Below are 24,043 nucleotides of genomic sequence, written 5' to 3' on the forward strand. Positions count from 1 at the left end.
ATGTTACTAGGTTATATTAATAACTTCTTCATTGATACGACTATTACTAATTATAGGTACATACATACTACTTAGTTTAAAATTGCTTACAATAAATAAGTTTTTATTAAATTTGCGAAATTTGAAAGAGCATTTGAGTAGATATATTTTTAGATCCAATCCCAGTACTTAATAGGAATGTTATTACTTATTATGTATACAAGTTGGTATGTAAATAAAACACGATATCAATAAATAGCGTATAATATTTGTAAATATAATTTACAACGTGGTGTCATAACACATTTAAAATCACAGTTTGTTGAGGTAAATACTGAACAAGTACATAGCCCCGGGCTCGTACATATTTACGTATAATTAATACTTTAATTTGCGTAGTATACAGTCGAATAGCGGCCGATATTTTTAAGGCGTGACTGTGCGAGTGTCACTTATTGTCTAAGTTACTGGCATAAGGCAATTTGTGTCTTATAACTATGGCTTAGAGTGCAGAATCAATTACTCCGATTTGAGCTCTCATAGTGTCCATCAGTTTAGCTAACAAGATGCTCTCGTCAAGGCTCATTTTTGGACTCTCTAGTAAACCTGGAAAGAAAATTAATATTGATGTTAGTTGATGGAAATGGAATACAGGCTTCTGTTCGACGATCTTGCATTAGCAAATCTGATAATAATTACCTAATAAGAGTAAGAATATTTCATCTACATACACAATTAGGCTTCAAGTAATTAATAATATAATTAACAGAAAAAAGATCCATTGTTTTTGACTATCCCTGACAACATTTGGAGCCCAACCTTCACCTACTTTTTACTTCCTTTATTATTAAGAAAAAAGAAACAAATTACGAAGTCACATTGTCTCACCTTCGTTAATACAATTCCAGCACTCCTGAATTTGGTAGCTCAGTCCCGCGCTATTGTGAAAGTGGAATTTAAATTTGCCCTTTGGTAACGTCCATTCTGTACTATTAGCCGCTGATATGTGCAATACCGTTGGACACCAAAAGTAATCCATCTAAAATATATTTTTTTATTAATTATTTACAGCACAGCTTAGTGTTCTAACAAGTTGCGAGCGGCAGAGGCTACTTCTGCCGTCACCACATGTCGACGTCAATCGTCGACCCGTCGACGGCAGCAGTCAATATTATGTCAAACGGATAGCCTCTGCCGTTCACAACCTGCCGTTCGTCTGTTAGAACGTATAGGGCTACCGCACGCGGGCCACCGGCCACCGGCCACAAAACGCCGCCACCGGCATATTGGCCTGCACTTTTCATACATTTTATATGGACTCGTCGCACACTGTTGACGCCTGTGGCGGCCGCACACGCTACTCGCTTCTAGCTTCTCGTCCCGGCGTTTGTGGCTGTAGCCCGTGGCTCGTGTGCGGCGACGGTTAGGTTGACTGAAGGTGCTTGTCTCATTTTATCATTCAAAGGAAATTCAACCACAGATATAAAATTAATGGGAAAATATTAGTGGAAAAAAGGTTATTTATGAAATCCTCCTTTATTTTTAGAACCGTCAGCTAATAAGATGTAGAGAAGTTTCGAAGTAATATTGTAACCTTCCACAAACTTTGTTAATGATTTCATTTCTATTCATGGGTATATCTTAGGACTTAGCAGGTATTGCACGCCTCATAAGCGAAGCGTTGAGGTGGGTACTACTGTCACTTCGCGCAAAACATCTGATTTTTCAAACTTAAAATGTCTTTATGTATCATACATTGCACTTGTAAGATAATACATACACACACATATTAAGAAATAACACTATTTTTAACGTTCATGATATTTTTGATGTCATTTTTGTTATTTAAACTAGTTAAAAAACAGTTTAAAAAAGTTCTGTCTTGGACGTCCGTGTGTCTGTATGTGCGGATCCTTTTTCTTGTTAACACGATAGCGACCGAAATACTATACTAATCGAGTCTTTTTTTTTCTCTTACGCTTGAGTATGCTCAGGAATAGAACCCTTTCATTTTTCAGGGTCTGATTCGATGTGGTTTAATTGTTATTAAATAAACAAAAATAATAATTAATAAATATTTATTAAAAAAAAAATTATGAGGCGTGCACTTTTGGATTTTCCAAATTATTTTTTGTTTATATATTAAAAGTAATCAGTAATGAATAACGGCAATCAAATAAGTTTCGATTAAATAAACGAAGCGTTCAAGCGATATAAATGTGGTTTTAAAATTAATGTCTTTTATTATCTATTTGTTCTAACCACTTTAGTGAGGTAATTATAAAAACACAAAAGATAATAATATGATAGTGTAATAGAACTTTATGCCGTCTCTACTGTCATATTATAAAGTTGAAATTATTTTAACGATGCCTCATACATCCAAATAGAATGTAGGTATATTATAGGTTTTAAGAATGTATGGCGACATAATAAATATTCAACTAAGAAAAGGTTCTTAGCATTCGTTTAAATATTAAAACACGTGTAAACAACATTGTTAAAATTAATATATTATTAATATCTTTGTCTTTATAGATACTTCGTATACCATTGTTATTAAGTATGAACATACAATTTACTGTATATTTTATTGATTAAAATATATGAACTGTATACGTATATTCTATGGCTTCGAGAAAAATTTACATGAATAAAATTATAACAATAGCAATTCATATATGTGTAGTTCATATTTTGTTAATGTTGTTTTTAATTACTTACGAGAAGAAATGTTTATCTAAGGAGAAATATTTATGTATTATGAAAGAAGTAGAAGAAATAATAGGTTTGAACGATAGCAGTTGATAACAAAAACAAACAAAAGGCTTACTTCATCATTAATACATGTATAATTTGTCGTTTAAATGAGTTTGAATTCTTTTTCTTAATTATAAGATAATGTGTAAAGATACGACTCAAGGTTGTTCATCCGTGCTAATACAGTTATTATCTTTACAAATATTACAAAAACTTATTGTCTTTCTGCCCGTTTGTTACGGATCACACCAGAACGGACGACGTATTTTTATAAATTTTGATATAAGTACCCGTCAATATAATAACTTTGCAATTGAATAATTAGTAAGTAATAGAACAATGTTTGCAGAATTGCAGTCAGAAGACTTTTAATTGAAATACTAGTGATAAGAACACTGTTTAAAGAAATTCTTACTTTATAATTCAAGTACAAGTAAATAAGGCGTAGTACATACCGCTATCGTCCCTTTAGTCCCCGTTATCTCGGCTCTGTTCGTCAACGTGGCCCTCGTCTGAGCGGCGATAGTTGCCGTCCTGCCATCCGTATACTTTAGTGCACAAGACACTGACTCGTCTACACCAGCCTTACTTATATGCCCAGTACACATGATGTCGGTAGGCGGTTCTTTATATATGAACTGAAGGAACTGTAGCATGTAAACACCTAAATCCAATACAGCGCCGCCACCTAAATCTTTCATCCTGCAAATGTGTGTAGAGACGTTGAGAAATGTAATACACACACCGGCACAATTAGCGGAACACAAACCGATGTGCGAGAACATCGTCTGGGATTTGAACGAATGGCAGCAGGTTCTCTTTACTGATGAGTGCAGAGTTCTTTTAAAACAGATCGATGGGAGACAGCGAATATGGAGACCCAAAGGAGAACGCCACATACAGTCTAATTTTGAACACACAGTGGCTTTTGGTGGCGGCTCGATTATGGTTTGGGGAGGGATATGTTTGAGAGCTCGCACGGAGTTAGTGATAGTCACAGGAAGGACCATGACAGCAGATCGATACGTCAGAGACATTTTAGAAGAACATGTTGTACCATTTGCCCCATTTATTGGTGACGACTTTATTGTAATGCAAGATAATGCTCGGACTCATAGAGCACAATCGGTACAGGCATATCTGAGCCACGTAGGTATACCAGTGATGCAGTGGCCAGCAAATTCCCCCAATATGAATCCGATAGAGCATGTCTGGGACTTGCTAAAAAGAAGGATTAAATCCAGAATGCCAGCCCCCAACAATCTGAATGAACTTGAAAGCGCATTACTTGAGAAGTGGGAGCGGTTGCCTCAAGAAATCATCGATAACATAATCTATAGCATGCCCAGACGAATGAAAACCGTAATCAGAGCAAGAGGGGGAAACACTCGTTATTAATTTTGCTTTAATTTTATTGTTAAATCATTTAATGCATACTTTTTTTATTTTTTGTGATGGTTCATAATTATCCAAAAATTTCACTTAAGTATTTCAAATTTCTTTATTTTTTCAATAAAAAATAACGATGACTTTTCAAAGTCGTTGTTAAAAGATGTTAATCAATTTGTTAGTTTGTGTCTAATTACATTTTCGTCAAAAATATGCGTTATTATCTCATAGTCTCACTTTTTTTTCTGTTCCGCTAATTGTGCCGGTGTGTATATTTGGAATTGGATATATTGTATTTATGTAAATATGTACACTTTCTTTCATGAAATTGTTAATAGCGTTATGAGTGAGAAAGATTTTTTATCTATACAGTTTAAATTATTAGGTACATAAAAGTTTCAAGGTTCCACTTTTGAATATACATTTTTTAAATAAAACTGATGTGTATTGTACAATGAGTAATGATGGCAATGTATAGGTATTCATTAATTTCGACAAGCGCGGAAGTATTTTGTGCATTCTTTTCGGGTACAATAAAGAATCTTGAACCCAGTTCGATCAGGAAAAAATGTGGCCTTAACTGCGGTCGTTCGAATTTTTGTTCCATCTTCCTCAATATATTCATAAATGTCATGATTATTTATTTCCTGATTGAGCTGCGCTTTTTAAGGAAAACTGCATGAAAGTATATAGCAATCTGAGTGAAATATCTTACAAGTTTCGTTCTAAGTCACTTATTTCCACCCCAAACTGTATATTTATATGATATATGTCCCCAAGCCCACCAGCCGATATATGTTTATCCAAAGCGTCGTAAGCAGGAAAGAACCGCGACCACATCCCTTCAAGAAGAAATAGCTTCTTTTCGCGCGCCATTTCCACAAGAGACTTCGTCTGCTTGTAGCTCATCCCCATCGGCTTCTCACACAAAACGTGCTTACCGTTCTCTAGCATTAACTTAGTTATATCGTAATGCTGCAAATTAAGTACGCTGACGAATACAATGTCTGAAAATTAAAATATTTATCTTAAAACTTCAAGGGTACGTAATTTGAAAGCGTATTAGCTGGCGATTAGGTTAAAATCAATTAAAAAAACTGGAGTAAGAGTTAGGACTGTGAACATAAATGCTTCGCCTTGCGATTGAAGCAGAACATACCTACTGAGGTGTCGTGCGCTAACGATTCGTAGCCTTCGTACGCCGTTGCGATTTTATGGAGCGTGGCCAATCTGTGGACACGATCTAGGTCTTTGCCAGCGATGGCTACGACTCGGTGTTGCTCGGGGGGCATGGAAGCCATTGCCGTCAAGAAGTCGTGGGTGATCATTCCGACCCCAGCTACACCCCAACGCAGTTGCAAACCCATCTAAAATAAATACACAAAATACAATATCACTGATTCCTCTGATAAGCGGATTTTTTCTTGTAAAATGTCATGATTGCGATTTTACCGTACGAAATACGACACTAGTTTTAACCTAAATATCCAAACGCCACATACGGCAGAACAAATGCTTCTGGCACCGCTATAAACGCTTGTTATGTGAAATTAGACCGCGATCTCCGTAACAAGCGTAATTATACACTCATTTTAAAACTGCGTGCACAATACAAAGGCACTTTTATATGAAACGAGATAAACACATTACAGCGTGTTATCTTAAGATATCGAAATAAATCGTGGTTTTTATCGCTACTTGTTGTTGTATTAAGTATTGAGATTTTTCTTGTGTCGCGAAATATATACAAAGACTTGTAAGAGCCGCAGTGGCTCTGCTAGTCACTACGGCATTAAGGCATTTCATTCACATGTGTCGCGCTGGGGGCCATTTCCATTAGTCTATTAGCTTGATTGTTTGTGTCATCACAGTATCATCAAAGCGCAACATAACAATGTTAGTTAATGATCCCTTACGACTGTTTTATGGCTGTTAATATGCATCGGTGTTATAGTTTTGATATGTAGCTCTATTAATTACGTATTCTCTACCATTAGAAAGAGTTATATTATTGAACTATTTTAAAAAGCAGTGTCATTAGATAATGTGAGTTTTTTTTACAAAACCCAGATAAATAGATGTTATTGTTTGTTTACGAAACGCGTATCTCGATAATATCCATTGTATTAGTTAGATTAGATGGGAATTCTTGGCCAAATTTGAAATCGTAACTCATTTTAGCATAGGTACCTAGTTTATAGGAGCACAATTCGATTTTATTTTTCATACTCGATATTCATGTGTACCTACCTAATGTAGTGGTATTATTGTTCGCGTCATAGAAATTGGATACATTATTATGAACTTTTAATTAACTAGTGGTCCGCCCCGGCTTCGCCCGTGGTACATATTTCGCAATAAAAGGTAGCCTATGTCCTTTCTCGGGTATCAAAATATCTCTATACCAAATTTCATGCAAATTGGTTCAGTAGTTTAGGCGTGATTGAGTAACAGACAGACAGACAGAGTTACTTTCGCATTTATAATATTAGTATGGATGACTCATATTTATCTTGGTCACAATACTTTTATAGAAAATGAGGGATGAAGGAATAAATTATAAAGAACATAGGTACCTACCTAGATTTGTGAAAATGAAGGATTGTTCTGAGACAAACAGACAAAAAGACACACACAAATTTAATTTGAAGAAAAATATTCAAATATGTACCTAATTACCTATGCCCTCAATTTCAATTTTATTAGTAGCTAAGCAAGTTGTCATATACCTACTTAGGTATGTATAAAAACTGAGTTGTGTTAATTTTTCCAAATATGTATTTATTTTTTCATACTTAGTTAAGTATGCATTTGTAATTATAATTTAATTTTTTATAATATTTATTTAATAATTATAATATTTGGATCATATTATTATATTGTTTGTCATTATTATTGTACCAATTAACCTAAATTATAAAAGGGAACTTTGTAATTTATTAAAAGTGCCCTTTTATACTTTAGCTTGAAAAATGTGTTTGTCTGTTATATTAAATAAGGTTACCTACTGAAGAAATACACAAGCCATTATTTAAAAAAAAAAAAGAATATTCGACTTACATTTGTTAATTCAGGCATTATAATTTCGAAATGTACGAAAATTCTTGAAGTAATCTGTAACAATGATAAGACAAAAACTTATGATATAAATTAAATACCTCAACAATTCAAAGTGGAATTCACAATGAAATGATAACAATGTAGGTAGGTACTTTATGGAGAAATACTTTATTGAATTTTTCATTAAATATATTTCAAATGATTATTTTGTTTAAAAAATATCTTTAGAAGAAGAAAATAACTCAATAAGTTTACTTACATCATTTAAATGTCACAAGTTTCCTTTTGGTCAGGTCATGAGCAAGTCGCCACAAAATATTTAAGTTATTTCAGTCAAGGTAAAAGTAAATCTTCTCATTAGGAGAGTTCGTTTAAAAGTAAAGCAATGTATCGTAAATATCCACAGTAGGTAATCACGAGACGCTCACAAGACAAATTTTATGATAAAATGACAATGACAGTTGACAGAATGAAAAATGACGAGTAAATTGACAAAATATTTTTTTAGAAACCGCGATTTTTCTTCGACTCGATTCCTTTCATTTGAGATATGTTTAATCTCAGAGGAATAAACCTATAGAGTTCTTATATTGAGACAGAACAAAATACATATTTTCTAATCTACTTACTCTTAGTCAATAACAGCATAAGTCAGATTGAGATAGCGATAGAGTATCTGCACTGTTTTCAAACGTAGCGCGCCGGCAGTCAGTTTGTTTTCCAACCAGCTGGTGGGCTCAGTGCGTCAAGTGTTTTTAACGAAATATTTAGAAAATATAAAGTGTATAGTGTTTCTTTTTATTTGTCAGTGTGCTAAAATGACTATTGTATGTTTAGCTACGGGCTATTACTAGTCGAATGGGAGTTTTGGATGAAAACAATGAAAAAATATCTTTCCATCGGTAAGTGATTTTCAGCAAATTGATAAATATTTATGTTCTAACCCTATTTGAAGGTTTTATCAAGCGCTTTTTTATAAGTTTATGTTGTAACTGTAACATTTACCCACTTTATGGGGTTGTGGAATACAAAAGAATTAAATAATTTTTAAAAAATGTCACAATATTATCAAGTTTGGCATTTTGTTTACCACCGTAGTGTTGTAACACATCTAGCGTATATTATCGATTTATGACAAAAAATCTATTTCATATTAACGTTGATTTATTTATTTTGTTTCTTATATCAGATTTATATGTAGTTGTTGTAGCAAATAATTGATGTAAATTTTCTACAGCAGGAAAATAAAAAATACCACGTGGTTGTTTTATTTGACTTATCTGTTTAGTTTGTTGTTTCTCTTTTAGATTATTAATAAATTCATTTTGTTTTAGATTTCCAGAGCTAAATAAAAAATGGGTATAAAACATGAGACGTGTAGATTGGACGCCGTCGAAATTTGCTAGATTGTGTTCACTGCATTTCGAGCCTGCGTGTTATCAAGATGGATACTCTAGAAGAATTGTGCAATCTTACGCTTACGTTTTTTTTTTGTTCCTTTAGATAATAAATACATTTGTGTGTGAGTGAATTTTTATTGGGAAATTTTTTTACACATTCACTTTAAATGTGTAACTATGTGAAAATTAAACGGTTGATTAAATGACAGTTCTCATAGATGAGAAACTACTATTGAAATACATACTTAATATACATGCGTTTTCAAAGAAAAACCCGCATACTTCCCATTCCTGTGGGATTTACGGGATCAAAAGTAATTTTTCCAAATTTCATTGTAATCGGTTTAGTAGTATTCGCGTGAAAGAGTAACAAACATCCATCCTCACAAACTTTCGCTTTATTAGTAGGATGTAAGGAAAATGTTTTCTTTAAGACTGTCCTTTTATGAACTTGTTAAAATTCATGCTGACTGTGCCTTTCTCCTCACTCCTTTAACTTTATCATCATTTCCATCTTTATTTTAAATTAGTTACTTTTCAAGTTTTAAAATTTATTTTAAAATATACTAGCTTTTCGCCCGCGTTTTTAAAGAAAATCCCGCACAGTTCCCGTTCACGTGGGATTTCCGGTATAAAACCTATCCTATGTGTGTATGTACAAAATTTCATTGTAATCGGTTCAGCAGTGAAAGAGAAAGTTATCCATTCTCGCATAATTTCGCATTTATTATATTCGTAGGATTAAACAAATAATGTATTCAACTGAAATTTATGATTAATTTTGTTTTTTTTTATTATTATTTATTATTTCACGAAACCGTAAATGCAAAACGCATTCACGATTTTATCGATTGAAGCACACCCCATCACTATCACCTTCTATCTATCTAAATACGTACCTATAGTAAAAATGGTGCCATGACTATGTTGAAACGTAGCTTGTAGTCTATAGCTATCTCATTCTTTCTTACGACGTTTTCTTTAGATAGAGAGAAACAAATATATGTAAATTGTATACGCTCGATACAAGTACTCTATAGGTTTATTGCTCTGAGTGTTTAATGCTAAGGTTTTGCAACAAACAGATTCGGACTTCCATATTTAAACGATCAGATCAGACCAGAATATTGCATGAGGCATCGAGAATGGCATCGAGTGACAATTTTGTAAAATCATACTACAATAATTTGTTGACCACAGAACATATATTGGTTTTGACTTTTGTCAACTGTCAATTCAATGACATAGAAATAGTCATGCTTTTTTGTGTTTGTAGGTATTATACCTACACATTTCACAGTATCATTTGTGATAATATTTTGATTTTTGATTGTGTTTAAAAAAAACAAAATAATAGTATCTACTTCAATGAGAGTCATTTCCTACTGATCTAGGTTCCATTTTAAAACATGCTGATTTTCATACGAAGCTGTTGTACCATTGTAAATCCTTTTATATAAAGGTTGTATTAGAAATGACGTTTGTTTTGTGGAGGTCATATTCTAACACTAGGAAAAGCATACTTTCATGTAGAAAATGCAACGCAATAACTTCATTTAATGAAGTTGTATCCAGATCATTTAGTGGTGAAAAAGATAATGATAAAAATGATAACGAGGAGTTTATTAACAGTACAATCTTGATTGAAAACGGGTATAATGTCTCAGAGCTTCCAGTAGTTATTAGAAAACTGAAGAGTTTGACAGAATTAGAATCAAGTGAAAAAGGAACTCCTAAAAATGCTGCTGATTCATTAAGTTTTCCTCTCATTCAGGAGGAATTCAAACAGTGTATGGATCTACGGGATGTTTTTTCTCTGATTAACAAATGCACGAAAATAACTCCCAATATAGCATTGGGTGCAATAGAAAGAATTTATGACTTAGAAAAAAATCCTCTATCATTACCATTTGATACAAAGAATGATCCAAACACAAACTTTGCTAAAGGTGCTATATTGGATAAGCTTTTAAAAGTTGTTATGAAGACTGAGGACACTCAAACAATATTAAATATATTAAAGACAAATTCATCTGTAATTGAACCATACAAATCTAAGTTTTGTGATGAACTACTGTTGAGGGTGACAGATAATAAACTCTCCATAGACCATTTATCTGAATTTGCTAATTTTTTAATGACCAATAACAATGAACAGCATACTGAAACATTGGATAAACTTTGGATTGGATTTATTGCAAACGAAAGGCATATCAATGAAACAAATATTGTAAAAATATTTAATATTCTTTCTGGTCTGAAAGTTAGTAAAAAGACAATTATAAATTTGGCGGAACAGAAGTTGTCAGAATTGTGGCCGAAGATTGACAGTATATCCATGCAAGATATCATGGGAGTTTTTATAGTAGAAAAATATTTTTCTATGCAGTCATTTGCAGTCCTTGGGAATTGGTTCTATGCAAACATTCATTCACTTGATGAAGATACCATGTTGGATATCATTACAAAGTTCACGAGGCTTAATTATACTGATGACCAAGTGGAAGCAGCTGTAGAGAAATATACAAAGTTGAAAGGCTCAAAAGTGACATCATACATTTTAATCATTGGTATATTGAATTATTGTATGCAGTTCCAGTTACGAAATGAAGATATACTTAATATATGTTGCAATCACTATGTTAAAAACATAAATCATATACCACACAGTTTTTTAAAATCATTCATATATCCTTTTGGATATCTATACTATCAGCCGCCCATTAAAGACTTTTGGAACATATCTGAAACAAAACTTCTTGAAACTTACCAAAAAATAAGTGTAGATGATTTATGTTCTACAATATTATCATATATTTATATTGGACAATATCCACTTAAATTAGTATCTAAGGTCTTCCATCCTGAATATGTGACTAGAATAAGTAGTCCACATTTATTACAAAAATTATATTTGATAGATACTTCTTTATCAATTGAGTGTAATGACTATTCAGGTCCATTAATGCCTAAAGATCAATGGCTTCAACCAGTTGTACAGGATGTTAGGATTAGTAATATTGTTAGTAAGATAAAAGATACCATTGTTAGTATAGTCGGAGAAGATAGAATGTCTACAGAAGTGCTGGTTCCGAATTACTGCTCTGATAAATCCTTCCTTATTGATATAATGTTGCATCCAGTGGGTCTGGGCAGTGATACTTTTAATTGGATGTTGAAAATAACAAAGAATGAGAATATAGCCATACTTGTACATTTACCTGATCACTATTGTACCAAGAGTAATCAACTCATTGGCTCTCAGATGTTGAAGATAAGGCACTTGAAATTATTGGGTTTTAATGTTGTCAGTCTAAAATACTCAGTGTTGAGCCAACTCTATATGTCATATAAAACTAGTGATTTAAGAATGTATTTGGAAGATAATATTATGAGCAAACAGATATAATCATAAACATCATTTATGTTGTAGATCATGTATGAATTATTGTTGATTCATTTGTTAACTATGTATTAGTAAAAGATAAGTTTTTATCCGAGTGACATCATGTTATCTTCGCTTGTAAATGGTACCTATAAATTAATTATTATCAATCATTGTGATATAGAATAGTTATAGTGAGCTAAGAGTAATGCATTATTATAACGACAATAATTTGAATAACAAATATATTTTTCTAGTCTTATACATTTTTGTGCAATAATCAATAAATGTATTTAAATAAAGTATTGTATGTCATTTTTCTTACACCTATTCACCGGGATAAAACTTACTAGCAGAGTTAGTAGTTACCCATAACATTTAAGGACTAGGTATTCACACTATCATCCTATGACCGTAACAGGAAGATGCCAGGCAAAAAAAAAAATATTTTCTATTAATCTTTAATGCTATGTAAAGGATATAATTATATAATCTTGAATGCTATCAATAGTGACAATTCGCGCAATTCGCCGATATGCTTTTCGCTTTGATATGTAATTTATACGCTGTAGTGGGCATACCTAGTTATAGAACGTAAGTACAACGTCGCGTCGTGTTGCTTTCCGATCTTGACACGTTCCTACTTCCTATGGTACGGGAGCCAGGAACAGATTTTATGACCAAGTTCCTCTCAAGCGGTAATTAGTAAAATGCATCAAAGTATAGTATTATGAAGCCTCGTGAACGTCAGCTGGAGCTCGGTTGGGGGGAAGAGCGGTTGTAGCCTCCCGTATCAGCTGACGGTTTTTCCACCAAGATACAGCCAGCTGACCCATATATTTATCCACAGTTACATATAAGCTATCATCAGGTAAATTTTTGTTTGAGAGGAAATCACGGAAAATAAATTTTTCTTTAAATTTAACTTTCATGTTCGAGACACCAGCTGACGTATTTTGTTGTAACCAGCTGATTATTTTTTTTCGTTGAGATATTGGGTTAGCTACAATTTGACAAATTTTTAGCTGAGAGGAAATGAATGAATGAATGTATTTTTTTTCCTATGTGCGTGGGAGGCTACAACCGCTCACCGGTCACCCCCCCAACCGAGCGCCAGCTGACGTTCACGAGGCTTTATAATACTATACTCTGAGGCGTCTGACGAATTATCTCTTGAGAGGAAATAATTAACCAAATTTGCACCTGGCTCCCGTACCACTATTACGGTTATATAATATTATAAGTTGTAGCTGGCAGAAAAAAAAAATCAATTCTGTTGATAATGGACAAATTCTAAAACTGCTTTCGGTCCTGGTTCGGGTCCAGACTCCAGGGCGGGCGGGCGGTTAGTCTATTTGTAGATTATCTTCTTTATTTCCTTTCCGCTTTTTTCTTTCGTCTTTGGGATCAACATTTTGTAAAACGAACGTAGTAACGAAATAATCAACAAACCTCTATGCCACAGAGTCTATGGGGTACTTACTTACCAGGCTATTGATCAATAGGGAAATTCGTATCTTTATTTAACACGTAAATGCGTATGTTCAACACGTAAATAACAGGTAGGTACGTTAAATCGCTTGGAAGGATAAGGGAAGGATTAATTATTATAAAGGAAACTGGGCTTAACATTGCCAGCTTGCATAAACTTGTCACTTGTTAGCGTATACCTACCAATTAAGTAGGTACATATTTCTCATTCACTTCCCTTGTCCTATTCATTTAGATACCATGTTTTAGGGTTCCGTACCTCAAAAGGAAAAAACGGAACCCTTATAGGATCACTTTGTTGTCCGTCTGTCCGTCCGTCCGTCCGTCTGTCAAGACCCTTTTTCTCAGGAACGCGTGGAGGTATGAAGCTGAAATTTATATCAATTACTCAGGTCTACTGTCCCTTGAAGCTGTGAAAAAATCAAACTTCTAAGCCAACGCAATCAAAAGATACAGCCGTTTATGCCGCAAATTTTCGACACTAGCAGGGGAATCAAAACCTACAGGGTGCTTCCCGTGAACTCAGAATCTTGAAATTTGGTACGAAGCAACGTCTTATAGCATAGATAAAGGAAAAATTACGAAAACCATAAATTTTTAGTTACATCACATAATATACTTTTTTTAATAATTTTAAACTTACTACCCATTTCCTCATAAACGCGTAGAGGTATTAAATTGAAATTCATACCAAATACTCAAGTCTATAATACCTTTAAGCTGTAACAAAATCAAACTTCTTTATCAACGCAATCAAAAGAAACAGCAATGTACGGAACCCTCGGTGCGCGAGTCCGACTCGCACTTGGCCGGTTTTTTACTTTTATACATTTTAACGTCCTTTATTTAAATGTGCTTTTCATTAATATGTATGACTATTACAATATATACAGGGTGTACCTAATCGTTAAGTGTGCACAGGCGATTATTCCGTAACTATTGCAGATATCAAAAAACTTTAAACTGATATCGAAAGTACTTAACCTAATGAGTAAAATGGCCATAATAAATTTTTGAAAATAAAACGAGAAATATCCAAAAATTTTACATTAAACGCTCCCATACATTTTATTTCCCATACATTTTGTATTCATAGCAGATTATCGAAGTGACGTCCTCTGTCCTCATTGTGCAGTACAATGAGGAGCTCTATTTGCAGTTTCGAAATGAACTTCCCTTCAAATTTGCGAAGTAATTTAAGCAGAAAACCAAAAAAGAAAGAAAAAGCTAAAATCTTTCATATTAAATGTACTAGGTTGATCCAAAAGTAATGATAATTGGGTATTTCCTGTGCACATAAAAATATAAAATAACTGTTTTATGCTTGCTCATGTAATCATAAGTTATCACAAAAAAATCATATCAACAGGCCACGTTTCCAAGTATTAACATTAATTTTAATGTGAACAGTGCGAGCCAGAATGTTTCCCGACGAAAAGAAGAAACAACGATTCGACATTTAGAGAGTGAATTTCTAAATTTTTAATGAGATCAGGATAATTTTTTGTCACGATTTGTGACCATGGGCGTTACCTGGGTTCACCATGTTTATGCTGAAACCAAGAAACAATCAATGGCCTGGATGCGAGCTTCCAAAGTGACGGTGAAGATTTTCAAAGTGAAAATTAGTGGGATAGATTAAAGCGGCAGTTTTTTGGGGCGCCGAAGGAATAATTTTGGTGGAATATTTTAAGAAGGTAGTCACTATGTTAGGCTCTTACTGCACAGACCATATTAAAAGATTGCGGTAGGTTAGTAAGGAAAAGAGACATGGCAAACTGCGGGCTTGAATGTTGTTTCACCAAGACCACGCACCAGATCACAAAGCGTCAGTTGCAATGGCTGCCATTCAAAAATCGGCATTCCAAATGCTTGAACACCCACCCTGTTTGTTAGATCTAGCTCCTAGTTATTTCTATCTCTTTCCTCGGCACAAAAAACACCGTCTTAGCAAAAAATTTTAAGACGATAGCGAAGAGATGGCCGCGTTGAGGGGTTTTTACGGATGAAGTCAAAGTTTTTTTTTCTAAGTTTTGGAAAAAAAATATCGAAGTATATTATCTAGTTAGAAGACTATCTAGCGAAATATTTTAACTGTAATGACCTAGTTTAATATTGATTATAATTACTTTTGGATCAACTCATGTACATGGGATAGTCATATCTCATACTAAATGTATGGGAGGGTTTCAAGTGAATTTTTTAGATATTTCTCGTTTTATTTTTAAAAATTTATTATGGCCATTTTACTCATTGGGTTAAGTACTTTCAATATCAGTTAAAAGTTTTTTGATATCTGTAATAGTTACGGAATAATCGCCTGTGCACACTTAACGATTACACCCTGTATAGGTACCTACACTTACAGATACCTACATTTTCCTTGTCAATTTGCGGGCAGTTGCAGCTATATTAAAATACATGGTAACTATGTAGTTGATATAAATTGCTAATTATGGATAGTGGACATGTTAGGATTAGGAAGGAAAGGTTTGTTAAAAAATAAAAGAGAAAAATTAAATTTAACTAATTTATTATATTTATAACATTTTTCTTATTTTATTCACTGTCTAATTTACTAGAATTATTATTTGAATAGGTATTTTAATAATTTCTTAGCTTAGACAATCGAAGTAGACAATAATTTTGTTTCTGATAAAACACATTTTGCTATGTAGGTTAAAAATAAAGATACATTTGTATATATTTAAGATTAAATAATATATCTAAACTGGTTAAGATAATTTAAGTAGGTACATAAATCACTGTTCTGTAACAATTAATAGTAGAGCTACGTATTAAGTAAGTAAATTAAATAAAAATAAAGACAACAGGTGTTTATGTATAAACATAAATAGAAAAAAATTGAATTTGCTAAGCTTATTAAGATGTAGACAATGGTATTCATAATTTGTAATGATTTGAAGTAGGTAATAATTATCTACACAAGGTAGGTAATAACAGATTGGAATGGATCGATAACTTAATTAATTAAAATAATTTTCTACCTTTGAAAAGTACAGATGTTTTAATATTCCATTTGAATATTATTTAATTTATAGCCAAATGTTGTATCACAGCGGCTCTAGCTTCTTCAATCTTGTTACCAAATGTAAAATATCTGTTTAAGTCGGCTCACAGCCTAAAATTTAATAAGTAATTTATAATTTATTACAAGACACTCGACAGAAGTTCAATAGAATGTCGATTTATCTACTACTACTATGTATGAATGAATTTACGAACACGAATTTCTTAAATTTGATTGAAAGGTTTAGATGTGCTTAATAAATTACATCTATTCGTTTATTTACCTACCACTAACACGCTGCAATCAAAGCTTTTGTGAAACGCATAAAAGGTAATATCAGCTCCTTAATTTTTTTTAGGAAAACCAATTTATTGTATTAAGCATAGTATCAGGAAATGTAGGTAATTATGTTATTTCATGGGGTACATTATCCATGTAATTTGGCACACATATGTATATGACACGACGTCATCCTAATTTTTATGAACTTTTGATAAGGGTTGAACTTACTGTAGGTATTGTATTGTAGTGTATTTTATAATTATTTTTTATGGGGAATGGAATTTCTGATTCAAATGAAATGCATTATTTTTGCATGTCATTCGTCATCCTATAGGATAGATGTAGTAATAGTACATTTTTCATGTTTATATGCTGAATACATAGGTATATTTTGAGGGCTTTTATATATGTTAGAATTTATTTCATAGCTATTATAATATAGTTAGATTACATTTAAAGATATTCTATTTTCATCACCAGACTTAAAATCAAGATATCTAAATAAATTTGTTTGTATGTTTAAAAATATCACTAAGTGATAAAATAATACCTATACAGTACCTATTTAACTTTAAAATCATATATTTTCTTTGCATATTTTTAATACAATAAATATTATGTAGGTACTTAATTTTATTAAGTGATTGTTGATTAATTTCTTTATACCCTTTTATTCAAAAGATCACACTCCTATCACTTTATCAAGGCGAAGTGCATAAGATGCAGTTTTAGAGCAATCGCTTAACCATCCGTATATTCACTATCAAACCATCCACAAATAATCTCTATATAATTCGAATAAGTTTAGTAAGTAATTTCATATATTAAATTTGTGTTTCTGTATTATATTTTTATGTTGTATCATTCATAAGCATTCAAGATAAATACATAGTTGCATTAAAATAGTTCGCTTGTCAATAAACAAATCAGTCCTATCTCATAATACTGTTCTTAGCCAATTCATTTGATTTATATTCATTTTTTAACTAAAAGAAGCTTAGAAATCAAATTTTTTTACTTTCCCAATATTGTTGCAATAAATTTACCTAATAATAATTTAAATTATCTTTCGTTTATCGATATTTATTAAGTTAGATCTAAAACGAGAAAAACAAACAATTTATTTATTTTAAACAAATTTGTTAATGTAATCTATGATCTGTCATGTACGTATATATACGAAATAAGTTAAGATTTTGATTTATGAAAGCAATTATTTTGAGTGAATGTATAATTTGTTCTATCTCTAATTTGCAAGTGAGAAAGGGATAAAGGCCCTCACTCACACACCATTGCTATGAATACGATTTCTACTCAACAAGTTAAAAGTGATATCATGCACTAGTTCTTATGTCTATTATTCGCTTGAATCTAAACAACTAGGATCTCAAAATTTCAAACACATTTAATATGATTAAAAGTACGTTCTTACGATCTAATTATTTTACAACACCGATACCTATTTGGCAGTCATCTAACACTCTTCGCACATAAGAATGCTTACTAATTATGGTGTTATAGAAATCAAATTGACAATTTTTTCATTTATTCCAATGTGTTGAAAGTTATTTGGCATTGCCACATTCGAATTAACTTCGAATTTAATACTGCCAGCAGCGATTGTTTTCTATGAAGTAGGTAGATATTATTTTATATCTATAGATACCTTATAGAGAGAAGCAATTAGTGCTTTTGGAACACTTCTGAATAGATCTTAATTCAAATTATTTACCTATATTTAGGAAAGATGTGGAATGTTTTGATATCGCATTTCTGTTAGAGTTCACTTAAAGTATATAAAAAGAGTAATTCTTTAACCTTAAAGTTACTTATATATCATAATATTAGAATACAGTTATGTTTATCAGATAATTCAAATTCACTTAAAGCTAAATTATAATTTCAGCTTACAACTAGAAGATATTTCGCCATTAATGAATAAGGTACAGATGACAAAACATTATATAAACGATCACAGTAAGAAATCTTCTAACTACGCGAATGTGCGCAAAACGTTTACGAGTTTATATACTAAAGTTACAGTAAATGAAAGGTAAACCCTTCCATTATAAGATTTTCAATACACTTCTTCACTTTAATCCTGCTATTGCAATAGCAACTATTTGTGTTTCGTCATAATTTCAAACTTCAAAGAAAGTAATACAACTTTATAGAAAATCATTGGAAATAGACTAGATGAAAATTTAATCCAATCGCCTACGAGTCGTTCCGGTTCAATAAAATTTCATTTTCAGTCCAAAGATTATTTTAAAGTTGAGCAGACGTCGAATATCTTATGAAAGAAATTACTATTTACATTTAATTTTACAGAATCCACATAGTTTGTATATTCTAAATCTATAAAATAGCTATGCTTAACATCCATAGAAAAAATAAAGTAGAAGGATAAGTATAACAACCGTAAAATTAAAAACGATATGGCATATCTGTAACAAAGATATATCTACGCTCTCAGCTATAAGTCTATGACGAAACGAACTTAGAACTACCGATCTAAGTAAGGCTCTTCGTTAGAATAAGTCATTTAATTTAATACATAATATACTACACAACAGTGAATAAACTTCAAAAATAATCGCCCTATGTGTCAAATATAACAAAATTTACATCTAATGTAATATTGTAGTAGTCATAAGAAAAATGCAAGTGTCCGATCGCAATATTTACTTCATATGGGTACTGAATCAGTAACTTTTGTTTTGATTAGTCAACATTTTCGGTCATCATGTCGTCTCAGTATTCTCTGCCAACTGGACACTTGCGATAATTTACTAAACAATTACCTACATTCTTCGAAACATAAGCCGAAGACGATTGCGATAGTTTTGTTATACACTCGTGTATGTAACGTCCAAACAATACAACCAATAGTGTAAATGTCACATATTTCTCTTGAAGTGTCATGAATCGTGCCGTGTAAAAGTTCCTAAAAACGTATGTAAACGCAATGTCCTAAAAGTCGCACGTAATGTAAAATATTGCCTTTTTGTGTCAAGAGAAGGAGGCAAGTCATTCACGAGTAGATTGTGATGACCTCCCTTCCACCCCCGCGCACCATCAACACCTTTTCCAGCCCCTCCGTCAACACCTCCAGGAATTCCATATCTATGAAAATAAAAATACATTATTTAATTCCAAAGGTCTGCATTGTACATTTTTTTCGGCGTAATCAAACTGCGAAGATAATGTGTTAGAAGTAGATACATTTTGCTTTTCATTAACGTATGTTTGAAGCGAAATATTTCTCCAATATTTCCTATATTTTCAGCACAATCTTGTAATGTCAATTAAATCCCTCAATTTTATTTATCTCTTATTACGTAAATCCTGATTAACGTAGGCGCCATTCACAAGCCACCCACACTCTTTCTAATTTAAGAAAATCTATACATAGTACATGTAACTTACAGTTAGATTCTCTCTCCAGTTTAGTGTCACGAGGGGGTCCGGGCAGGTTCAGTATGACTAGTTGTGCGTCATGAGACCGCGACACGATCACTTCATTCAGCTTCACGGCTGTGTGCATGCGACGTACCGTGCCTTCGTCACTGGAATTAGAATAATTTAAAGGATCGATTAGTCAAAGTAATTTTATATTTTCTTGCTTTTTCACAAACAATGAAATGAAAAAAGTATTTTTTAGTAGTAGTAGGTAGTAGGTAGGTAGGTATCTTCTGATGTAGTTGAAGTATAAATACACACATCAATTGTACACATTAATGTCATGATTGTACGGTATATGATTAAGTTGTGTTTCTAGTTTCAAAAAATCGAGAATATGAAGAAATATAAAGAAAGTGGTTTCAACTTACGGTGTAATATTAGGCAAATTGGGTTTAGGATTGAGCGCGTCTCCGTTGGCGTTGCTGTCTTTCTTCTCGGCGTCCAAGGGCGGCGAAGGAGCTCCCTCACACTGTGAGTTTTCATCGGACGAGTCCCACATTGAATCAATTATGTGCAACAAACTACTTCGAAAGTCATCCTATTTAGCGCCAATAGTCGATCCGTTTCAATATAACCGTTTCGTTCATTTCATTGTTTGTTGAGCGCCGCGGGGTTGCACATAATAGATTCAAGGCGAATGAAACACGGGATGTCATATATTATTTAAATTGCATATCGATAGCTGACTACGAACATCAAAACATTTATTCCTACTGTGTGAAATGAAACAAAGAAAAGTGAATAAATTAACGTGAATGAATCAAACATATGACCACCGTGTGTAAATTCGCTAGGACCCGCTATTAAATATGGTGATGATAAAATCAAAACATTAAATAAATATAATAATGCTGTGCATGCTAATGATGTAAGTGCAATATTTATAAAAAATAGTGACGATATTTAAAATAAATTTGCACTTGCAACATTAGTAGATGAAATCCTTATAAAACATGTGACTGAAATATAAGGATTTACATTTTGTAATAAGCATGAACAATGTGCAAAATAAATTCCACATAGAAGGCTCCCTTGTCAATCGGAGTATCTCTCTTTTCGTTCGAGAGCGTTTAATGGACATCTAATTTGATTGATTTAGACTCCTTTAGAAAATCAATAAATGTACTCGTTATAATATTGACAAGTGACCTCATAAATGTGACTATATCCTAAATAACATCGATTATGGTATCTATGCTGATATTCATTTATAAAATTCTTTAAAAAATACTTGAATCTCATATTCTCAATACCTAAAGTATAAATAAATCAATACGAACTTGAGCAAATTATATTGCACTTTTAATTATTGTAACCCTTAAAAGGATACCATTTTTATTTTTATTTTGTTCAACGTTGTTACGACTTTTATATTTAATATTCAGTTCAGAATCTAAACTTAGTCCATTTTAGGTAGAATAATAGAAAGATATTCACCTTGTCGTCAGTATCTTTCTCATCGCTATCAGCTAGCGGTGGTGAAGGTGCGTCGTTCGGATTGGGTTCACTGCCGGGTTCTGCAAATCGTACTTTGCTTGCTGTTTTAACGTCAGCATGGTGGTGGTCTACTATAGCTTGTACCTGGGCAGAAACAATTTCATTTAATACTACTATATCTATGATAACATTTTAAAGATCTGGTTCGGTAAAGGGTCCTGTGTGCAATGCTGTGGGCAGGGTAAGCTCTGATTGTATTGATATTGGAATATGTAATGTAAAGTAAATTTAAGCATAAATGTGAGAGACAAAGCACAATAATTGTATAAAGAAGGAAAAAAAGAACAATTTTAAATAAAATTTAAAGTCAAATATAAGTTTAATTAATACAATATATATTAAATAGTATAGATTTTAACAGTAAATTTATATAAAAACATGTACTTCTAACAACACCTACTGATCATTTGAATGTTCATTCATTAAATATTGCTTGAGAGTTGAGATGCAATATTTGAAATTTGTTTCTGTTGATAACATATACACATACAAATATACATGCCATATAGTATTATTTATAAGACGAACAGGCACACATAGGCGTTGTTTTTATTAAATAAAATTATTATTTATATTAAGACATTCTATTTCTAAACATTTATATAATATAGCCATATTAACACATAGATTATTAATACATATAGATTATAGACATATAGACAAGAGAAAAATAAGCAAACATTTAAAGCAGTCTGTGCGTTGCAATATTTAGAATATAAAATCGCGAATCCATAATGGGGCTACGTGACGGTGTACATGAAAGATGGGGCAATTTCTCATAACAAGGTAAAGATGATCCTATAAGTAAGAAATATAGAGAATAAGCACATTGAAAACATGTTTTTATACACCCATTTGAAATAATGATTATCTCAAAATCTAAATTCATTAATGACATAGAACAACTAATGATAATGTAAAATTCTAAAATGCATATAATCATAAGAAGTGGCCTTGATTTAGGGTAGAAAGCGTCCATTTTACCAGAGGCAACTTCTCCTCAGCGTTTTGTTCACGATAGTCCACCAAATTTTGCATCTGTGTTAGCAGCGACAGATAAATGAGAATTAGTCGAGTGTCACAATATATATAGAGTTATCACAGGTTCACAATTATAGCAAGTTTATGTTAGCTTTAGCTATATATAATTCGTGAATACAATGTGAGTTGAATAATTTATTGTAGTATAATATTTACCATGCCCAAGGTTTCCTTCTTGTTAAGTCTGAGTTCCCGGAGCATTTGGTTTCGTTGTTCCATCATCAGGGTTCGTTCGTATGTATAAGCAGAGATATCACTGTCGGTCTGTTATTAAAAGATATTGATTATAAAAATGTACGTCAAATCAAATATTAATCATAATTTTAATACATTTTTTCTGTACAGTCAACTAAACTTACCATTTCTACAACTTCGACTTCAGCTTCCAAACGCAATTGGTAAAGGAACATCTTAAGATCTTTCTTCATTTGGATAGAATTGTCTTCCATTTGGGCTACAGTGAAAATTCGCATTTTACAATTCTTCCAAGTTCGGTGCTGTTTTAGCAAGAATGGCAATAGCATAAGCATGCCTCCATCATGGACGATCCACCAGATATCAATATTACCCGAAACCTATAAAAAGTATTAAAATATTATTGAAAATAAAAGTAAAATTAGCTTTACAGTGATCACCCTTCCGATAACGAGGTTTTTAAATGCAATGAGAATTGAGTTCCAATTTTTAGAGATGTTCAATATAGAAAAAATAATGGCAAAGAAACTATACTGTAAAATAGTAATAATTTGTTTTATTACATACTTTTTCAGTGGAATCAGGGAAGAAGTTAATTCCTTTAGGCACTAGCATAGCCATCCTTGCAGCAGTTACAGCTCGTACAGTATGCAAGAAGACGTGCCAAGTGCGATCATCCTCAGACTGTCTCCAGCCGTAGGGCCAACCAACGATTACGGTGTTCGGTTTCAGACCTCCAAGACCAGTTGTTTGGACACTTAAAAGTAAAATATTTTTACAGTTTAATTACTTATTGGAAAAAAATTGAATGGACTGATGTTAAAATGTGTTTCTTAGTTAATATTATTATGTATGTATAAGGTTACTTACAAATGGCTAAGTCCATCAGCAATGCTATGTGCCACAAGAACATCAGTAAAACCTTTAACTTTTTCTTCTTCCATGCATTTTCGCAAGTTCTGCTTTGCTGTAGATGCTTCTCCAGCACGTCTTGTAAAATCTCCTCCAAGTACCGATACGCATACTGCCAAACCCTTACCTAGAGATGATTATTGGTAAGTAAATACA

General features: G+C 32.5%; 3 protein-coding genes across 6 annotated transcripts in view; 1 reads left to right on the top strand and 2 right to left on the bottom strand.

Annotated features, from left to right (window-relative positions):
- Positions 1–227: 227 nt before the first annotated feature.
- LOC149907983 (trans-1,2-dihydrobenzene-1,2-diol dehydrogenase-like) lies at positions 228–7,626 on the bottom strand. 2 transcript variants are annotated; one of them, XM_090103118.1, is made up of 7 exons: positions 7,448–7,626; positions 7,189–7,242; positions 5,288–5,495; positions 4,844–5,135; positions 3,195–3,441; positions 868–1,018; positions 228–585 (listed from the first exon to the last, which is right to left on the bottom strand). In XM_090103118.1, exons 2-7 carry the CDS (start codon positions 7,204–7,206, stop codon positions 482–484), a joined length of 1,020 nt encoding a protein of 339 aa, XP_089959244.1. In that variant the 5' UTR covers positions 7,207–7,242; positions 7,448–7,626; the 3' UTR covers positions 228–481. The 2 variants fall into 2 exon arrangements, with proteins under 2 accessions (XP_089959244.1, XP_089959245.1); XM_090103119.1 differs by lacking the exons at positions 7,189–7,242; positions 7,448–7,626 and adding an exon at positions 5,581–5,794.
- Positions 7,627–9,870: 2,244 nt separating this feature from the next.
- On the top strand, positions 9,871–12,275 carry LOC149907984 (FAST kinase domain-containing protein 3, mitochondrial). The gene has a single exon (XM_090103113.1). It carries the CDS (start codon positions 10,063–10,065, stop codon positions 11,995–11,997), a length of 1,935 nt encoding a protein of 644 aa, XP_089959239.1. The 5' UTR covers positions 9,871–10,062; the 3' UTR covers positions 11,998–12,275.
- A 3,967-nt stretch (positions 12,276–16,242) lies between these two features.
- Positions 16,243–24,043, bottom strand: part of kcc (solute carrier family 12 member kcc) — a 270,331-nt gene continuing 262,530 nt past the window's right edge. For 2 of the 3 annotated variants that reach the window (XM_090103124.1, XM_090103125.1), the window contains 9 exons: positions 23,846–24,014; positions 23,543–23,732; positions 23,140–23,355; positions 22,937–23,044; positions 22,724–22,777; positions 21,680–21,823; positions 20,611–20,711; positions 20,207–20,346; positions 16,243–19,903 (listed from right to left, as the gene is read on the bottom strand). In XM_090103124.1, the coding sequence (XP_089959250.1) occupies positions 19,812–19,903; positions 20,207–20,346; positions 20,611–20,711; positions 21,680–21,823; positions 22,724–22,777; positions 22,937–23,044; positions 23,140–23,355; positions 23,543–23,732; positions 23,846–24,014 (1,214 nt within the window). In that variant the 3' untranslated portion in view covers positions 16,243–19,811. The remainder of the gene's footprint in view (positions 19,904–20,206; positions 20,347–20,610; positions 20,712–21,679; positions 21,824–22,723; positions 22,778–22,936; positions 23,045–23,139; positions 23,356–23,542; positions 23,733–23,845; positions 24,015–24,043) is intronic. The other variant, XM_090103126.1, reaches the window with a different exon arrangement.

Source organism: Colias eurytheme, chromosome 6 (genome assembly GCF_061535395.1).
Source record: "Colias eurytheme isolate Ceu_HAF_F1 chromosome 6, ilColEury1 Martin Lab GWU primary, whole genome shotgun sequence".
NCBI lineage: Eukaryota > Metazoa > Arthropoda > Insecta > Lepidoptera > Pieridae > Colias > Colias eurytheme.

Coding starts and splice junctions, on each gene's coding strand:
- LOC149907983 (XM_090103118.1), bottom strand. Junction 3,442..4,843: donor AGTGACTTAGAACGAAACTT/GTAAGATATTTC, acceptor ACACATTTGCAG/GATGAAAGATTTAGGTGGCG. Junction 586..867: donor CTGGAATTGTATTAACGAAG/GTGAGACAATGT, acceptor TTTTCTTTCCAG/GTTTACTAGAGAGTCCAAAA.
- LOC149907984 (XM_090103113.1), top strand. CDS start 10,063: ATGACGTTTGTTTTGTGGAGGTCATATTCTAACACTAGGAAAAGCATA.